We start from the raw sequence: 18,823 nt of genomic DNA, 5'->3' as shown, positions 1-18,823 counted from the left end.
GGCCTACAAATTTACCTACCTATCTACTGGTTTAAGCAAAAACATCGACAACGTTTCAATAATAGGTATCAAGTATCTAGCGTTTGCTTATGCTGCTCTTTCTATTTTTAAAGGAACGTGAAATATAATTAAAACGATTAAGAAAAGAAAAATGTAAAAAGTTACGTCATTCAACTTAGCTTAAACGAAGAGGCAGTTAAAAGAATAGAATTCAACCCTATTTATTAATGGTAGAGTGCAAAGCGTATGGGACTTACCTCTAACTTATATTGCAGCGGCTCGCATTGTTTGTTCTACGTTATTTGCTTGTCGCACGCGAGCGTAATTCGTGCGGTTAGTATTTTAGTAGGATATGCCGCGTAGTGCATATCGCGAGGCCGCGGCTTGAAGGCGAGTGGAGTGACATGCGCGGCCGCCCACGCTCGATAACGCCCGCCCTTGCGCTCTACGTATCACAAACACTATCAGTCCGAGGCCTGCGTACAGTCGCCCTTCACGACTATACACACTCGTCCCCAGGCTATAATTGATTGCGGTTACGCTGTCTTCGAAAATAATTAGACGCAAGAATATTATTTGTATTGTACGTGTATTTTATTTCTTAATATGAATGCTAAGCGATATCCTTCCTACTAATATATACCAATAGGAAATATCCTGGCTGATACAATAATGCCAGCAACATTTATATGGAAAACTATATCAAGGCAACACCCTTGAGACCCAAACACTTGAAAATAACCTCTCCAAAAATGTTCATTCCAAGAGTATTTTTTATCAATCACGAAGGCATTCGAACATAGTCTAAAAAGATCTAATTTCTTAACACAATAAAAGAAAGTACAGTGAGTGTTGTATGTCACAACACTCTTAAAAAATAGTTTATTTAAAAGGTCCCATTTTTTTAAATATTTGCTGAGTAATTATTAAATGTTGAATGAAAACCAGAAAAAATGTAGTTTGCTTATTTACTTCCAGCACAGCTATATACCTTCTAACACAACCTTTAATATAAAGTGCTTAAAATATAGGTATGAAAAGAATTCTGTACAATGCATGCGCATTATAAGGTTAAATGATTTTTAATTTATTTGTTAATAAACAAAAAATCATGCATACAATGTTAGTAATGATAGATAGATATAGTGTTTGTATCGATTTCCCATAAATATTCTTTCCTTATTATATGTTGAAAGTGTTATATAAGTCAGAAATATTTAACAGCAAAAGTTTTATTTTTAGATCAAGGTTTCATAATCATTGTTGGCTAAACAAGCTGACTATAAGATTGAACGCTAACCGATATTTGTTTGTTTGTTTTATTTGTTTCTTTTTTTGCAAGTTTTGTCCTTGGAACACAATTGTGTTGTATTGGAATTATTAGTTCGACCTTTATTATAAACTTAGAGTAAATAAACGTGATACCGTTGGTAAATTATTATAATTAGTGCTTATTTATTTCATTATAACATACCCTATCAATTTGTGGAATACAAAATAAAAATTTTATTTGCTTTTTAATACAAAAACGTATTTTTATAATGGATAGTAGCCATGACGAGTCGGTTCTATGCTCAATTGTTTTTTTCCGTACCAATGGGGGGGCGTCAAAAAGGATTTTATGGATATATGAAATTGTGGTACCTACATCAGTTGAGCAAGTTAATAAAAATGCATCTGCCATAATTTTCTAATTTATTTCATTAGCCTTATTTACTTACTTTATAACCTTCCACCATCACGAGCTATCTGATAGCAAAACAACATAATTCGAAACTTGACGTTTCATTTCGGCAATCGTATCTAGGAAAATAATTAAAACAATATGGAGACTAGCTTTGCGCTTGCGGCTTCGCTAATGTGCATATGACAGACTTTCTTCACATATTTTGTGGCTGTGTTCTATGTCTCGAATCTACTAATTCATTTCATCAAAATCGATTTAATAGCTTTCATGTAAGACAAAGATCAAGTGGACGTCGGTCAAAGCAATGTTTTTATAGTTTTACTTGGAAACGAAACAATATAGCGATTGATCTGGCGTCTAGCCATTTATCGACATTTCTATCGACTTCGAAATGTTCGAGTTAAGTGCAATTGGTTGACTATTACTGGTAAACTTGAAAAGCCCACAAAAGCCCACAAAAAAAAGAAAGCCCTACACACGTAGGTAACGTGTGTAGGGCTTTCTTTTTTTTGTGTGTCATATAATGTAAGTAACATGTAACATAGTAATGAATATAGCCGTGACTTTTAAATTTCTCGCAATTGTCATTTAGTTGGTAGAGGGGTGAATGGAGGGCAATTGATTAATAAAAATTGGCACTTAACAAACTTATCCAACGATTACCCCATTCTATGGAGAAGACGAAAAGTGTAGGAAGCAATACTAAAAATATTTTTTTTTCATGTACTTTAACACATTTTCCGTATGATTAGTATATACTCATGCGAAACTAAAACTTTCAAGTACCGATATTCTTTGAGCTGAATCGTGGAAAGACAAATAGACAAACAAAATAAAGGGTTGACTATGGATCCCCATGAATGAATATTTTTTATTATAATATACATATTTTTTAATTATAATATAAAAAAAAGAAATGCATACATGCAGCATACATTACTGATAAGCTTTAAAATAAAATGCATAAAGTTATTGTAAATAATTTATTTCACATAAAAATTACAAAAAGGTTATATAAAATTGACAATTAAAAGATATTTCAGTAACTACAAAAATTACTTCCCGCTGTCTTCCTTCAGAGATACTGTTCTATTGAAAACGATCTGTAAAAACAAAACACGAGTACATTGTTTTAAAAGACAAAATGTAAATGAAAAGAAAATAATAAAAACTTTTCTTTTTGATAATTATGTGATACCTACGACTTAATATCAGTAAAATGTCTTTCACAAATAGAACATTTAAATAACTGAAGTTTAAAATAGGCTAACTTCACACAAATAGGGCAAAGTTTAAATAGGTTTATTTCCACGCATGACATAACCACTTTCACAGTTTTAATGCGCTTCGTTTATTTCCCCGCATATTATATAGTTAGAAAAGTATACTTATTCTGATGTATGGAATTTAAGTTGGTAATTCGTTCTATATTTGTAGAACATACATTTATATTATCGCAAAAATCTCGATTTTGTAATACTCCTTGCCGATTCGATTATAAAATTCTCGCTTGTTGTATTAGCAGGTCTAATAGTGATTATAGTTATAGTAACTACAAAAAAAGCATTTATATCGTCATTTACTGCGATACATATACAAAAAAAAAATCACGCCATAGACAATAATTGTGACCATAAACTTCAAAGATCTCATTTACAAAATTAGTGTAACAATTCCAATACTTAAAATAAATACTCACATTAGATGAATCAGTATCGGGATCAACGGAGAAGTATCCAATTCTCTCGAACTGGAACTTATCGTACACTTTAGCGGCCTTAAGGGAAGCGTCAGCGTACGCGCGCACCACAGACAACGTGTCGTCGCGGCAGTCGGACAGGAATCCGCCCGGAACTTCCGCTGGATCTTCGGGATTTTTGTGTTTAAATCTATGAAATACATTATTATTTATATATGAAGACAGCTGGTTAACAGTGACAGTTGTTAATGTGTGAGCGTATAACCGAGGCCCTGCGTTTGATTCCCGGTTCACGCACAAAAAAAGTCTCGGTCTGGCTGGACACAGAAAGCTGATCGCCTACAGGTCCATAAAGAAAATCAATCAGTAAAACAGATATATATTATCTGCCCCATACCCCACACGGGACCTAACTACTGCTGCTAGTTTCGGTTCCCTTTTATTGTATTCAACAACTAACTTGTACTTGTGAACTGTACATATAAATGTATAGCAGTAATCAATTCCAATGAATCTTAATGTGCATACTAGGTGCAGCCTGCGGCTTCACTTGCTTGCACTTGGATAGAAAGCAGGTTATGTACCCATTATTGATCATCATCTGCCTATGTATGTTCCCACTACAGGGATTCAAAACCTGCTATGGCGGTTGAAATAAAATATTGGTTTCTTTTTTATTATAAGTTCCAATATAAGTGTGTGAATGGTTCACATAAGAGGCTAGATTGATAAAGAAGATTGGTAATGTTCATACACACCAACATACTTATAGTTATTTTTAGAAATGTTAAATTGTTGTTCATTAATTTTATCATTCTTAACCTCATCGTCAACTTAATTTAAAAAGAGAAAAGTACACTCACAAAGGTTCATAGAGTCTCACTTCGACACTGACGGGTTGGGAGACCCAGTGTATGAATGCCTTGGGTTTCTCAGCTGACCCAGTGGACTCCGCCGTACATTCAACTTCGGTTACTTTGCCATTGTCGTCTTTGATTATTTTTGACACCTATATAAAAAAATTAAATATAAAAAATATATAAATAGATTTTAGATGTAAACTTGGTCTTTGTATAACATTGCTAATTCTTATTATGCTATCTGTTTATTTTTCTCTCACTCTTAAATCTAATTTAAATCTGTGATATAAATGTCTGAAATTGGTAATCATTTCACTGTTACAGTCATAATAATAATATAATAAATATACAGAACTGCACTAGCATTGTAAACTCCTAATTTAAACTTGGTTCATCAAAAGCTTATTTTTTAAATTGCCACACAATGGTTTCATCACAGAATACTTCAAAAGTATGTCAAGCATCGATTATCGCTAAATTTCAAAGACATACAGTACTTAAATTAATGACAATGTAGGTAGATTATAGCATGGTCAGAGAATATTTTACAAGAAGTTCGACAAAAACAGTCAGATTTAAAAGAAGAAGTGCTCATTTTCATTTTCGATTTCTAAATACATTTATCACATTTAATGTCAAATATTTATCCTACTAAAATATTATAAACGCGAAAGTTTGTAAGTATGGATGGATGGATGTTACTCTTTCAAGCAAAAATTATTCAACTGATTGCAATGAAACTTGGTACGTAGATGGAGATCTGGACAACTGGAATAAGCCACAAACACATAGCTTTTTATCCCGATATTCCTAAGGGATACAGACTTACGCGGGTGAAACCGCGAGGCACAGTTAGTATTCAAATAAATACAAAAATGTTGATAGTAATGCTTAAGTATTTTTTTGCGAACATTACTCTTCTTGATTTTTGTATATGAAGCACTTCACAATGATTTAATTTACTTTATTTTTTTTTTTCACATACATAACTTTTATTAAAAATGCCTCTAAAACTGCCTTAATCAATACTAAAACTGTTTACATAACATATGATATGATAAATATCAACTTCTTACCTTAATAATGAATCCTGCATGGCGCAAGCCTACACTTTGAGTTGGCGTGAGTCTACGGTATCCCTTTTCAGGTTGTTCCTTAAAGTCACTGGCCTCAATGTATAAAGTTCTATCTAATACAACTTGATGCGAGCTCTTGTTAGGTTCATTGGGGAAATCAGGTACTGTCACTGAAATCGGCTTGTCATTTGGGAAATTGGTTATCGTGACCTTCAATGGCTCCAGCACAACCATTATTCTGTGGAAGATTTTATGAGAATTTTGTCATTTTGTTGCTTTAAAAAAATTAAAATCACACTAATATTATAAATGTGAAAATTTGTTGGTTTGGATGTTTGTCCGTCAATCACACTGCAACTACTGAACGGATTTTTATGAAATTTGGTATTCAGACAGGGTATGACTTGGATGAAAAGTATACTATCAGGATACTTTTCATCCCGATTAAATGCTTTCTTGGGCTGAAACAGGCTTCTTGATATCAGGGCGGAGCCGGGACGAGCGTCTAGTATAATGTATATTTGTGGGCATATTTACATACGCAATTTTGCTTGTTTAATACAAAAAACATGTATTGCTGTTAAGGTTGTTAAGAAAACTAATATAAAAAAACAAGATTACTTAAAATGAAACAATTAATACAGCTGTTCAGAAAGCCAAAAACTTTTAAAATAGTTAATTCACAAACGCTAGACGGCCCTTCCGGCCCCCTCCATTCATGCGACATGCCCAAATCGAGGCCCGTAGTCCCAGTCAAGGGGGCACGCCCTTGAGCGTGTCGCCAGGGTGAAACTTCGGCTGACATCGACAATCATCACAAAAAAAAAACAAACCACTTGAGTCGAGTATACGAGTTGTGTTCAAAAAGTATCGCGAAATTTGGAGTTTCGCGGGTTACGTATTTTCGAATTTCGTCTCTCTCACTTATGCTGACAAGTTCGGCCATTTTGAATGTTCGTAAGTCGTGTTGTCTCAATACCTAGGCGCTGCCGCATTGAGGTGATCGCGTACGGCTGCGTCGAGCAGCGCGGGGTCGACGGCGCCCAGCGCGCCGGTGACGCCGAGCGCGGCGCAGAACGCGTTCACCGCGCCCGCCGGCACGCCGCGCCGCCGCAGCGCCGTCAGCGTGAACAGCCGCGGGTCGTCCCAGTCTACATAGATATGCCTACTGTTATTAAACTAAGCTAAAAAAACGTTTCGGTATTCTGTACTCAGAGTCGATCTATTACGTAAAATACTAAACCGATTGTGATGAAATTTGAATCACAGCGCTATCATCGTTAACATTTACTAATTAGAAGTGAGAAATTTTGAAAGAAAAAAAATTCTGTTATTTCAAAATTACTCATATATTCAATGCTATAAACATAAAATTGAAGATACCAATAATTAAATGCTAGCAAAGAAATCGTGATATCATAATGTACATTCAGAGATATTATTACAGTCTAGTCTAAAGAAATAAGCAAAAGTTCATACTATTATAAAATTGATGTCAGCATCTTGGAGCACCTATTTTCAATTTATATTATTTGACTTCTGCTGTTTTATTGTATTTGGTGTTAAAATAATTTATTGATTATTTGCGCAAGACCTACCTTAAGGGAATTATTTACAACCCAAATCTAGGATTCTTCATATATGTACATACCATTAACAATGCCTTCATCAATAAGTTTTGCGATTTTTCTCTTGGAGACAACAGTATAATTGACATTAAGTCTTCCGTACTCCCACTGCACAGGGCAGTAGATATCTAAGGCATTACACAGCCAATAATATGATGACCTAAAATAGATCTAAAATTACAAATCTTTTTCTAACAACACATGTATTGTTACTTCCTAATAAAATATATCAAGCCACATATAAAATCTTTTAAAATAAGGTAACAGAATCAGAATTTTATTACCAACCAATAGTGAATGATTTTTTTTTTTTAATATCACAGTCGGCAATGGAGCTGGTGGGTCGCCTAATGGTAAGCGCTACCACCGCCCATGAACATTTGAAGAGGCGTAAGGTCAATTGCAGACATTTCGCCCCTACAAATGGATTGCCGACTATAATTGGGAAAGGATTAGGAAAGGATTGATAAGAGGAATAAAGGAAAGGACTAGGAAGGGTAAGGAAAAGTATGAGGGCCTCCGGCTCCCCTACTCACCGTACGAAACACAATAGCAAGCTATTATTTCAAGCCAGTTTTCTGTGGGGGTGTGGTACTTCCCCGGTGCGAGCTGGCCCAATTCGTGCCGAAGCGTGCTCGACTCCCACAATAAAATGATTATAAAAATTTAATAATTAAGATTATAGGTATGTCAACATTTACAAATGAAATGTTCCAAACTTGAGTACTGTGCCATGTAAACACACAACAAGAAGAATTAACGAGCGAGTGACGACATTGACCTTTGAAAGTTACTGACAGAATATTTCCTCACTACTGCAATACTACTTAGTAATTGTTAAATTTTTAAAATTTGCTGTCACATCTAAATGACTTTATTACGTCAAACTTCACTAATAAGTTCCAAAACATTTCAATTATAACCAACCTCCTTGACTGAAACTCCTTAGTGCATAAAGAGTGTGTGATATGTTCAATGCTATCACACAAGCAATGTGTGTAGTCATAAGTAGGGTAGATGCACCATTTGTTGCCAGTGCGATGATGGGGTTTAAACTTAATTCTGTATGCTACTGGGTCTTGCTTGCCCTCTTCTAAAGTTATTTTCATTCGTAAAGTAGCTTCTCCCTCATCTATTTTACCATTTTTCATATCCTAGATAAAAAATGGTGATAAAAAAACTTATTTGTATTTACAATATGTACCATGTTATGCTGAATAAGTGTTTGCATTAATATACCATAACAATCACCCAAAATTAACAATACATTATTTCAAAAAGTGTTGCAATTTATTAATCATCATACATGATATTATCAATCAATATTAAATTAATCATTAACTGCCTATAATTTGAGCAAGATTATAATTATTTATATCATGTTCTTACATTCTAATATTGACGTAATAAAATTTGTATTTATAGTTATTATCAGGAATTTTACGCTATGTTACAAACTCTATAAAAACTGTATGCAAAATCTTAGAATTGCATACCTCAAACAACTGCAAACTTTCTTCAATGGGCCTGTTACGCCAAGGTGAGGGAGGTGGATTAAATCCCTTAATCTCTTCAGCTTTCTGATGACAAACATATGCCAAGTCTTTCTGTATTAACTTCACAGCCCATTCATACAGCTGATCAAAATAATCAGAAGAATGAGTGATTTTATATGGCTTATAACCTGAAAGTGGTAAAAATGCAGCTTTTACACATTGATATTTTATATCTCCATCAAAATGTCTGAATTTGAAATCAAATAGTAAGGACTCTGGTATGTTCCCTTTCCTTACAATTGTTTAATGCTAACAGTAAACAAAGCTTACGCACTCAAGTATAATTTGTAATTAAAAATTTTTACCTAACCACTCCACCATGTCTTTGATGCCAACAAAGAATTTCTCTTCCTCCTTCTCAGGATTTGTGTCGTCATACCTTAAGAAACACAAGCCATCATGTGCAGCTGCATATCCAAAATTGATATTGATTGCTTTAGCATGACCAATATGTAAAATACCATTTGGTTCAGGTGGAAACCTTGTACGAACTTTCCCACCAGTTATTTTGAGATGTTCTTCTAGTAATTTCTTTGTGTTTGGAGTAACTACATAGCCATCACTTTTGAAATTTTCACCAGGTGCATGGAATGGCAACTTTTTCATCAAATCAGATATTGATACAGCTCCACCCACATCTGGGGTTTCATCAGTTTTAGCAACTTTTGCATCTGAAAATTTACACAATAAATTTATGATGATTAGCACTTTTATACATATTCAAGAAAGGTAAAAATTAAGGAACTATAGACTCACCAGAAGTATCTTCTTTTTTGGGTTTTTTACTGGGTTCATTACTGGACTTAGCTTTTTTATCAGCTTTAGGGATTGGAGCTAAATCTGCCTCAGTTTTGGGCCCTAAAAGATCTAAAATCTGTGAAAATAAAATAGTATTTATATAACAACTACTACCCACTATACTTTTCAAAATAATTACTCTATACAGTAAAACAGAGATAATATATTTACTTCTTACCTGCACATCAACTTCGTTCTTGATAGCTTTACCATCAGCCCATTTTAAATCAGCTCTTACAGCCTGCATTACAATCCCAGAATTAAATCTGTATCTTTTTTCAAGTAATTCATCTTTATATTTTGCCATATGCTTCTCAACAACCTGTTCTACTTGTTCGGGTGTTATTACAACTCCTACACCACACGCATTTTCGAAATCCTTACTATTTATATTTTCTTCACTTACATGACTGAGAACATAGTCTAAGGCTGCATCAACTCGCAATGTAGAATCTAATTTGCCATCAGCTATATACTTAGATATGAAAGACAAGTTTTTGGCAATTTGCGGTTTAATTTTGGTAGCCAGATGGTACAATAGTAAACCGGCTCCAGATGGTAATTGGTCTAGGTGTACCTTAAAATCACATAAATGTTATTAAGAACACAAAGATATTGTTTAATACTTGAGGCTATTTCACTTAATTAGATTTAATTTTAAATATCAGAAAATTTCTAACCTCATTGAGAATCTGCCGCAAGAACTTGGTAACGTTTGCATTTTTTAGAGTTTCTTTAGCTTTTTGTTCACTTAAACCAATCTTTTTAAAGATTTCAATTGTTTCTTCCGGTGTCATTTTAAGGAAATATAAATTCTTTATATTAACTTCATTAATTAAACTTAAATAGATTTCAATATGTTAAGATTTGCACTTCGCAAAAATTAAATCACAAATACAAATGAGTAAATGTACGAATTGTCAATGTCACTTGAAAATAATATTGACAAATGACATTTTTCGTGTGCACCATGGCATGACAGTTTCCGTGTGTCAAGTCCACAGGTTATGAACTAGTTGTCAAGTCCCATTAATTAAGAGAAGAAGAAGTTGTGAGTAGAAGAAGAAGAATGATCACAGATTTAAAACATCTTGTTATCAATGATAAAAACAATTACATTTATAGCCTTAATTTGCTGTTTCTTAAATTTGATACACGGTATTCTTTTTTTCAACAAAATTGACACATTAAGTATATCTTATAAATATGGAATCTGTACTATTATAAAACTGACGAGTTTGTTTGTATGTCTCAACGCTCTTAACTCAGGAACTGCGGGTAACTGGACGTATTTCTAATACTCATTCATATCCAAGGATATTAATATACTAGTTAGCTAAGTAAAATATATACAACAGGCGAATCCTAGACATACCGCTAGTAATTAATAAGGCTTTATGTATGTGGTAGTCGAGCACGCTTCGGCACGAATCGGGCCAACTCGCACCGGGGAAGTACCACACCCCCCACAGGCTTGAAATAGCATACTGCTGTGTTTCGTTGGGTGTGTAGGGGAGCCGGAGGCCCATATCCTTTTCCTTAAACTTCTCTACCCTTCCTTCTTTTCCTTTATTCTTCTCCTATAAATATATTTTTTTAACTTTATACACTTATTACTAAAAAAAGTGTAAAGTATAACATAACAATTTTCAGTCATTCTAAATGGCGAGAACCATGATAATGCATACTACTATATGACGTATATATACGTACGTGACGTACATATACTATATGACGTCACGGCAATGTACGTAAGGTTGTAGCTGTACGGTTATATTTAAGATATTTAACACATTACAAAAATGAAAAAAAATGCACATTTAAATAAATGATTAAAATCCATTACTTGAATTGATCATTACAGTAAAGATAGGTAGGGTTATCACTGACGCATTTTGTATCTCGTTTAAAATGTTCCATATCGTCACACCGATTATAATACTGTGGTATATATAAAAGCGATGAAAGTTGACAGCAAATTATGCAAATTTCGTTAGGTTGTCTTTACGAATAGGGCTATTGCACTCATTTCCAAAGTGGTAAGAATTATGAAAACAAAAAATATCGTGCCTATTCCAGATATTAAAATACAATACTAGTAGCGCGTAATATGTTGTGCATAAAACCTTCTTTAGTTGAGAGAATTTTTAAACACAATCAAAAGAGGTATTCTGGGATGCTTTTAAAAGTTGTTTATTAGAATAAAGTTTAAGAAAACGAAAATCATTAGCATTTTAAAACTTGAGGCTTTTTTACTAAAATATCTACTTTCTTTTGTATAGTCAGTGTCAATTTTTGATAAAAATTTAATTATATGAAGCTGGAACGATAAATGGGTATAAGGTGCACGTAGGGATCCTAAATTAAATTCTGTGTCCAAGGAACTGAAAAATAAGGGAAAAAAAGGGTAGCAGACCGTTTCTTGTGTTTTGGAAATCATTCTTTAAATTCCTCCGCTTGCCTAAGACACTGAAGGCTTAAGTAATATTCTTACCGACTTACTAAAATTTAAACACTTTAAATGTCAATTCGATCGCATCAACGATGTCGCAGAAACCTTAGCAACTCATCCGTAACATTAAAACAGTATTTTCTTTATCAAGTTTGACTTAGATACATAGAAAAGTAAGATAATATTATTTCGTTTGTACTCGATTTACGTTGTGTTCCATCTATATATAAATATATTAAAAGAAATAAATACAAAGGAAAATTACAATAGATTAGGTGCAGAGCCGCCTTTCTTCCGTCTCGTTGTGGACGCCATATCTAAAAGCATTTTTTCAAAGAGGGCTCGGTGGATAAAAAGTCGTCTCAATCACAATCAGTACAAGGAGCTTTAATTATTTTAGTTACATTAGCATACAACTAGGTGTTCCACGCTGATTTTCTGTGAGGGTGTGGTAACTTTTCCAGAGCGAGCTGGCCCAATTCGTGCCGCATTATAAAATAAAAAAGCGTGCTCGACTCACACATTATAAGATATGAAAATATCATCTCATATAATATCGATATCCCATGTAAATAAAAAAATATTTTAACAATAAGGGGAACTTACTGAAGATTTAGAAACCTAAAGAGTTTATAGTTCAGAACTATCGTAATTGTAAATTACTCGTAAAATTAATTAAAGATCACGTAAATAATTTATTTTATTCACATTTTGTCGGCACCTGATAATATCAGAAAAAGACAGAAAAAGACGAACCACGTGTACACTATCAAACGGGTGAAAATTAAAAAAAAACATTAAATTTTTCGTAAATCCTTTCAAGTACATACTCACAATAAGAATAATATATATACTCACATAAGAAACACAACAAAACACAAAAACATATTGTTTGCAAAACAATCCAGCATTAATTGTTATTGGTCTAAAATATTATCACAGATAACATAATACGGTACTAGTGTTACATAATTAAAAATACACGGGTCTGTGTAATAATGTAATAACATGAGTAATCATTTTTTATATTTTTAAGTTATTTTAAATCACTTGAAAGGAGGAAGTTCTTATTTCGACTCTTTTCTTTTTAATGTTTGTTAACTCAGAACTATCGAGTGGATGAACCGATTTTCATGATTCTTCTTTTATTTGAATTCCGGTGCTTGACGTGTTAGTTGTGACATTGGCATCCACGAGAAAATCATAACATAAACCTTAAAATTTTTCACTTATAAAAATCTTTTGCCCGCGACTTCGCACGAGTTAATTCAGAGTATTTTAATACATGTTATTATTCATTATCTTGTAGAAGTAAAATGTAAAATTGATTTTATTTTAAAAGAGCAACTACAGAGTTTCTTGTCGGCTCTTTTCTGTTAAAACTGTATAAAATGATGATTCCAAAGTGCTTCTATAAGAAGTCTAATTGAATAAATAAATGTTTGAGTTTGAGTTATAAACCTTCGTCTTGAATCACTCTATCTATTAAAAAAAAGCCCATCAAAATCCGTTGCGTTATATTAAAGACATATATGAATCCATAGGGACATAGGGGCAGAGAAAGCGACTTTTTTATACTATGTTAAGAAAAAATAATAATCACTTTAATAGATAGAGCTTCTATTCTGCGTACATAGCCAAAGTTATTATGTCGATCGAATATATTCATTACTCTTCGACTTAATATAATTTGTTGGTTGTTTGTAAAAAGTTCCATATTACAGAAGCCTTGTGCTTTCACTAAGTTTTTATTACGGCCCTGATTAGGATATTATTAAGTACCAGCATGTTTTATTGTTATCAGGAGTGGCGGTGTGGAACAGAAACACCTGATAATTTAGATTTGGTTCACACGATACGAAATGAAGGAAAATATTTCCGTTCAATATGAAACAATATTATGTTATCATTTATACTTTGTCCCTTCCTCTTGATTAAACTACTTTTTATTGTTTTAGATTTCTGAATTAAAATCCTCAGTTCACTAACTCCACTTTAAAATTTTATTCAATCGAAAAGTCGTGCTTATTGATATTGAATTAAATTAAAAAGTGAGTAAGAAAAAGTGAGCTAGTGAACGTATTGTTCTTGTTTTGAAAATCTAAAATTCCAATATATGTAATATAAAAAATATTTTTAAAAAGGTATCCTTTACGAAATAATATTCATCCCCATTAACAAAAAAGTACGAAAACAACCCGTCTCCTTTACGTCACCCTTCCTATTTCTTTATTTCCGTCGTCAATCCTTCCCTTACCCCTTAAAAGCGGATAACGAACTTGAAGCGGCCTGCAAATGTTCATGGATTGTGGTGATCGTTTACCATAAGGCGAACCACAAGCTGTGTTGCCCGCTGTTACATAAAAAAAGTTATCCTGTAATATGCTTGCATGTCTCACTAATGACGTGATATTGATAAAATTTAAATTGGTTTGAAAACATTTATAATAGTACTGCAGTCTAATGCATTTTGGTATACCTATTATGTAATACTGGCCCATACCATTTTTACTGTCCTCATCCCAGTCTTTTTTTATTTCCGCCAGTTTTCCTTTCTTTACCCTTTAAAGTCGGCATTCCACATGCAGAGGCACAATGACTTTGCAAATGATAATGGGCGATGGTAGCGCTACAATCAAGAGACCTAGACTAAGCGACACTAATTCTAGTGGCTGCTACGAAAAAAAAAACTTAAAAAGATTTCATGAATAATAAAGATGGAAAAAATAAGGATTTTAAGATTTTATATTTCTTTTTATATTATAAGGGACAAATATTATACCTATCAACTTATTAGTGAGTTCCATGAAGGGTATTAATCAAATTATCAAAGCTTCACAGAGGTTCTTTTAATTAGAAATTGTATGAGATCCTTTAAAATTTTTATAGAGGAACATTAATACTTTAAACATTGGTCATTAAATAGTTTATGATTTTTTAAATCTTGAAAATCAACATGTTGTAAACAAATTTTAACATGTATACTAACTATAGATAACTATACCTTTTCTACCAACTCATATATATTTGTGACGTCAATTTTATATTTATTACAAAAGGATGAAGCCCTTAGCGCATAGAGGTAATAAAGACTAAACTAAACCGCAGTAACCAAAAGCAGTAGCTTACGACAGTTGCGGCGGTTCACTCGTGTGTTTGCTCTTAAAATATTGGTTAAATTGGTTAAATATTTACTATCTAATACTTTCATTGCTATCTTCATCTTTTAGATTAGTTAACAATGTGAATAAAGCGATGGATCTCATTTTAGTAAGTGTTTAAATATTATTTTTCTATTTGTTTTATCAACATAAAAATACTTTTTTATAATAGTGTTTATTTATTTATAATACTTTCCATTCTATTTAACAAAAATACGTATTTATGCATAAAGCCCTAAAATTAATTTTTCTACCACATTTTCCATATTTCCATCACACACACTCATTTATTTCAAGAATTTATAAATAAAATATCTACATGATAAACATCGGTTTTCTGAAGATGTACTTACATTTTTTATAAATATATATTTCTTTTCTTATTATTTTTTTTTTTATCTGAACCAATGTCAAAAATGTCAAAAATCGGAATTCGTCCGTTCCCACCTTCGGATTCCCGCCGGCAGCGAACGTTTCCACGGTCCACCTAGATCAAGATATACAAAAATATATGAGACGTTAAAAGTAATAATGCGTTTAAATTTCAGAATAAGTACGAATATTTCTTTTACACTGAGATTTATAAACTACAAATTGAGTATTTCATATAAATGAAAAAAAAAACACGGTACAAAAATAACTTTTTTAACGTTCATATTATACATGATATATGTAAGTCTACGATGTGAGTGTATTTACAAAGGTAGATGTGCGTATTTGAAAGGTAATTGTACGCATCAGACGATCGCGACGATTTCAGTCGCGTGGTCCAGTCAAAAATAGTTTGATTACTAAGAACCAGTGTAGTATCATGAATAATTCAGCAGATGTTACAAGTTATCATATCGTATATAATAAAAATAATGTTTTGAAAACACTACTGAAAGTTTTATGTTTACAATAACGTTATTAAATATACTAATAATAGATGATGGCGTATAAGATAGACCTGTGTATAAATAGCTACAAAATTATACTCTTTTTGTAAAAAATATGAATATTTAAAACGTCGTAGTTGATATTTCCTTCTTTTATCAGTAAATACCAACATGTTGCATTGATTGTAAGCAAACATGAACGAAGCTTGTAGAAACGGCTTGACCGATTTTTATGTTTTTGTCTCATACCTATATGAGATATTTGGTATGATGTATTCGGTAGATATGAGAATAAGTCGTTAATTATTATATAATATAACTTATACATGAGATAGTAACACAACATCTGTATAACTTTAGCACGGAGTATTTTTATTGTGTCACAGATATTCATTAAAATTGCTATTGACGCCGCTGTTCATTCCCACGACTGCAAATTTAATCAAAATCAGAAATAGAGATTAATTGCAATATCTCTCACTGTCGATATGTACTATCTACTGATCTTAGAGGACCTTTCATTTTGAAATAAAAGTTGGAAGGATTTTGTGAAATTGCAATATTTATCAAGTTTAATAAGCATTTAACAAACTTGCAAATATTTAAATAATATCTACATATTACCGTCTATTTATAAATAATTTAACGCTTGCTGGTTTTTAGTTTCAAAATGCAGGATAACAAATTTTCCTATTGCATATTCCGTTTCTATAAAACATAAAACATTGAATCTATACTAATATTATAATGCTGACATGTCTGTTTGTTTGTTTGTTTCTCAGGAACTACTGGTTCGATTTGAAAAATTCTTTCAGTGTTAGATAGCCCATTTATTGAAAAAGGCTATAGCTTATAAATGTACCACGGGCGAAGCCGGGGCGGACCGCTAGGATTAATTTCTTTATCTCATTTAAACAAATAGTAGTTAATATGAGATTCCAAGCAAACAATTCTTAGAAAATCGACTCTTTTGGGGTAGTTTCTTTGCTGGAAACTTACTACTTTCACTTTTAATAAAAAAAATAAGAATCAATAAAATCCGGTGTAGTGCGAGCCGCTGACTCGCGACACAAAGTTTCGTATATATTCAAAGCATTTAGCGTAAAGGGCAAAAACAATAAAAATAATTTGTCACATTTACGATCCTGCTAATTGTCATTATAGCAATAGGGATACATCATCTCTGAAAATTTCAGGTAACTATGACAGTATATGAGACACCTAGAGCCTCGTAACAGGGACGTGTTCGTGACGTTCTTTCTTCTTAGCTCTTTTTTGCTTGTTTTCAAAACAACACGTATTATGAACGATTTTTGTTTTCAATGTACCTAACTAATTTATGTTTCAGATTGTTTTCAAAAATGGCTACATTAGTAACAATGAGTACTTCAATGGCATCCCCTAAGTCTTCCCTCGCTAAGCTTGTATTGTCTCCTAAAACTAAACCTTTTAAAGTTATGGTTTTAGGTCAATCAGGTGTGGGAAAGTCTGGTAATAAAGCTTTACTTACCGACCTTTTAATATATATAGTTTTGATTATATTTTAAAATAAACATAGTAAATGCTTTTTTATAGCGTTGGTCGTACGATTTATAACTCGGCGATTTATTGGCGAATACGATCCCAATTTAGAGAAGATATATACATTCCAAACTGTCATTGACAACGAAGCGGTTTACTTTGAAATACTCGACTCGGCTGGCGATCCTCACGTGAGTAGTTGGTTTTATTAAATAATTATCCAGAAGAAACGAGCAAACTACAAGGTAATCGACAATTAATGACATAAAAATTTTAGCACTCACTCTATTTTTACGTTCAGGAAAATACAAAGGACGGTAATAATAATAATTACTTATTGTTATCTGAATACTTTACCTCATCATTTTGGTACAGAAAAATATAATAATGATAACGTTAGTATCAACGACCTATCTTCTATACAATTCGAGCTTGATATTAATTTTGAAATGTAACCTTTTTTCAATTGTGATTTATTTCAGGAAAGTGAATTCTCTAATATAGAGAGTAACATCAAATGGGCAGAAGCATTCATCTTAGTATATTCCGTAACAGACAAATGTTCATTTGATGAATGCCACCGGTTGAAATTTTTAATAAACTATAATAAGAGACGACGTAGGCTTGCCTCTTCTATAAAGGTCAGTCGAATAGGGTAGTATGACCTCAATTCTATTATTAATTCCATCTATAATTATTTTATAAGGACGTGTCTGATGTTGAAAATATCATTAAACGCCATAATTTTTACGCGAATCTTACTATCGATAGCAAAAATCTCCTTTCAATTAATAAATCCGCTAAACCGCTTCACTACTGGTAGTACTTTCATAACAAGTTTCGTATTTCCATTGTTTCGCAACTTCACCGTAACCTAAAGATATCTCATTTCCTAACATTTTGAAAGTGAAGAATAAATACTACAGGTTCAATCGATGACTTTTTATAAATTTGTATACCTAAGTGAATAAAATAATAATATATTTATATATAATACATTTTAAAGTTGAGCAGTTAAATAATTGGCTTTGATGAAGTTGGATCTTTTAAGGATTTTTAAAGACGTGGGTCTTATAACACTTTTCATAATTTTTTATATATCCAAATAAATTTACAAATTAATTGTAAATTATGCATGTTTGTGTAGTCTCGAGCGCTAAACTTGGTGTTTGAAATCAACTACCATGATTCATTAACCCCTGACGGTAAATCACGTTATAAGTTAACTAGTTATAAGTTATGAACGGATGAACTGACTTTGATTTTAACTTTGTTTTTGTTTGAGAGTTCCTAGCTATGTTCACGATTCACATCGGTCTTAGGAAGCCGTCGCTGCAACAAAATGGCTGCTAAAATATTTATTTTCAATTCAATTCGATCAATGGATGTTGAAAAAGCTTGAAGAGTAGTTTTATTGTGGGAGTCGAGCATGCTTCGGCACGAATTGGGCCAACTGACACCGGGGAAGTACCACACCCCCACAGAAAACCGGCGTGAAATAATAGCT

At 32.6% G+C, this 18,823-nt stretch overlaps 3 protein-coding genes across 15 annotated transcripts in view; 1 reads left to right on the top strand and 2 right to left on the bottom strand.

The window, feature by feature from the left end:
• The window catches only part of LOC119833281 (MAP kinase-activating death domain protein), a 28,156-nt gene extending 27,314 nt beyond the window's left edge, over positions 1 to 842 (bottom strand). For 6 of the 13 annotated variants that reach the window (XM_038357250.1, XM_038357251.1, XM_038357255.1 and 3 more), the window contains exon 1: positions 258 to 839. The gene's annotated coding sequence lies outside the window, so the exon portion shown is untranslated. Of the gene's footprint in view, positions 1 to 257 lie in introns of all 13 variants that reach the window. The other 7 variants (XM_038357253.1, XM_038357263.1, XM_038357252.1 and 4 more) reach the window with 4 other exon arrangements.
• Positions 843 to 2,656: 1,814 nt separating this feature from the next.
• On the bottom strand, positions 2,657 to 10,233 carry LOC119833273 (probable glutamine--tRNA ligase). Its single transcript, XM_038357240.1, has 12 exons — positions 9,985 to 10,233; positions 9,483 to 9,881; positions 9,263 to 9,380; positions 8,812 to 9,177; positions 8,447 to 8,634; positions 7,878 to 8,104; positions 6,974 to 7,110; positions 6,302 to 6,473; positions 5,323 to 5,560; positions 4,250 to 4,395; positions 3,387 to 3,576; positions 2,657 to 2,790 (listed from the first exon to the last, which is right to left on the bottom strand). The coding sequence occupies exons 1-12, from the start codon at positions 10,099 to 10,101 to the stop codon at positions 2,743 to 2,745; spliced, it is 2,346 nt and encodes a 781-aa protein (XP_038213168.1). The 5' UTR covers positions 10,102 to 10,233; the 3' UTR covers positions 2,657 to 2,742.
• A 4,607-nt stretch (positions 10,234 to 14,840) lies between these two features.
• LOC119833669 (ras-related and estrogen-regulated growth inhibitor) overlaps positions 14,841 to 18,823 on the top strand; it is a 13,975-nt gene continuing 9,992 nt past the window's right edge. The window contains exons 1-4 of the mRNA XM_038357787.1: positions 14,841 to 15,026; positions 17,144 to 17,286; positions 17,371 to 17,507; positions 17,799 to 17,957. Of these exons, the coding sequence (XP_038213715.1) occupies positions 17,157 to 17,286; positions 17,371 to 17,507; positions 17,799 to 17,957 (426 nt within the window). The 5' untranslated portion in view covers positions 14,841 to 15,026; positions 17,144 to 17,156. The remainder of the gene's footprint in view (positions 15,027 to 17,143; positions 17,287 to 17,370; positions 17,508 to 17,798; positions 17,958 to 18,823) is intronic.

The sequence above is a fragment of the Zerene cesonia genome, chromosome 17 (assembly GCF_012273895.1).
Source record: "Zerene cesonia ecotype Mississippi chromosome 17, Zerene_cesonia_1.1, whole genome shotgun sequence".
NCBI classification, from domain to species: domain Eukaryota; kingdom Metazoa; phylum Arthropoda; class Insecta; order Lepidoptera; family Pieridae; genus Zerene; species Zerene cesonia.
The sequence above is the reverse complement of the archived record's forward strand: the minus strand, read 5'-3'. Positions and strand labels throughout refer to the sequence as shown.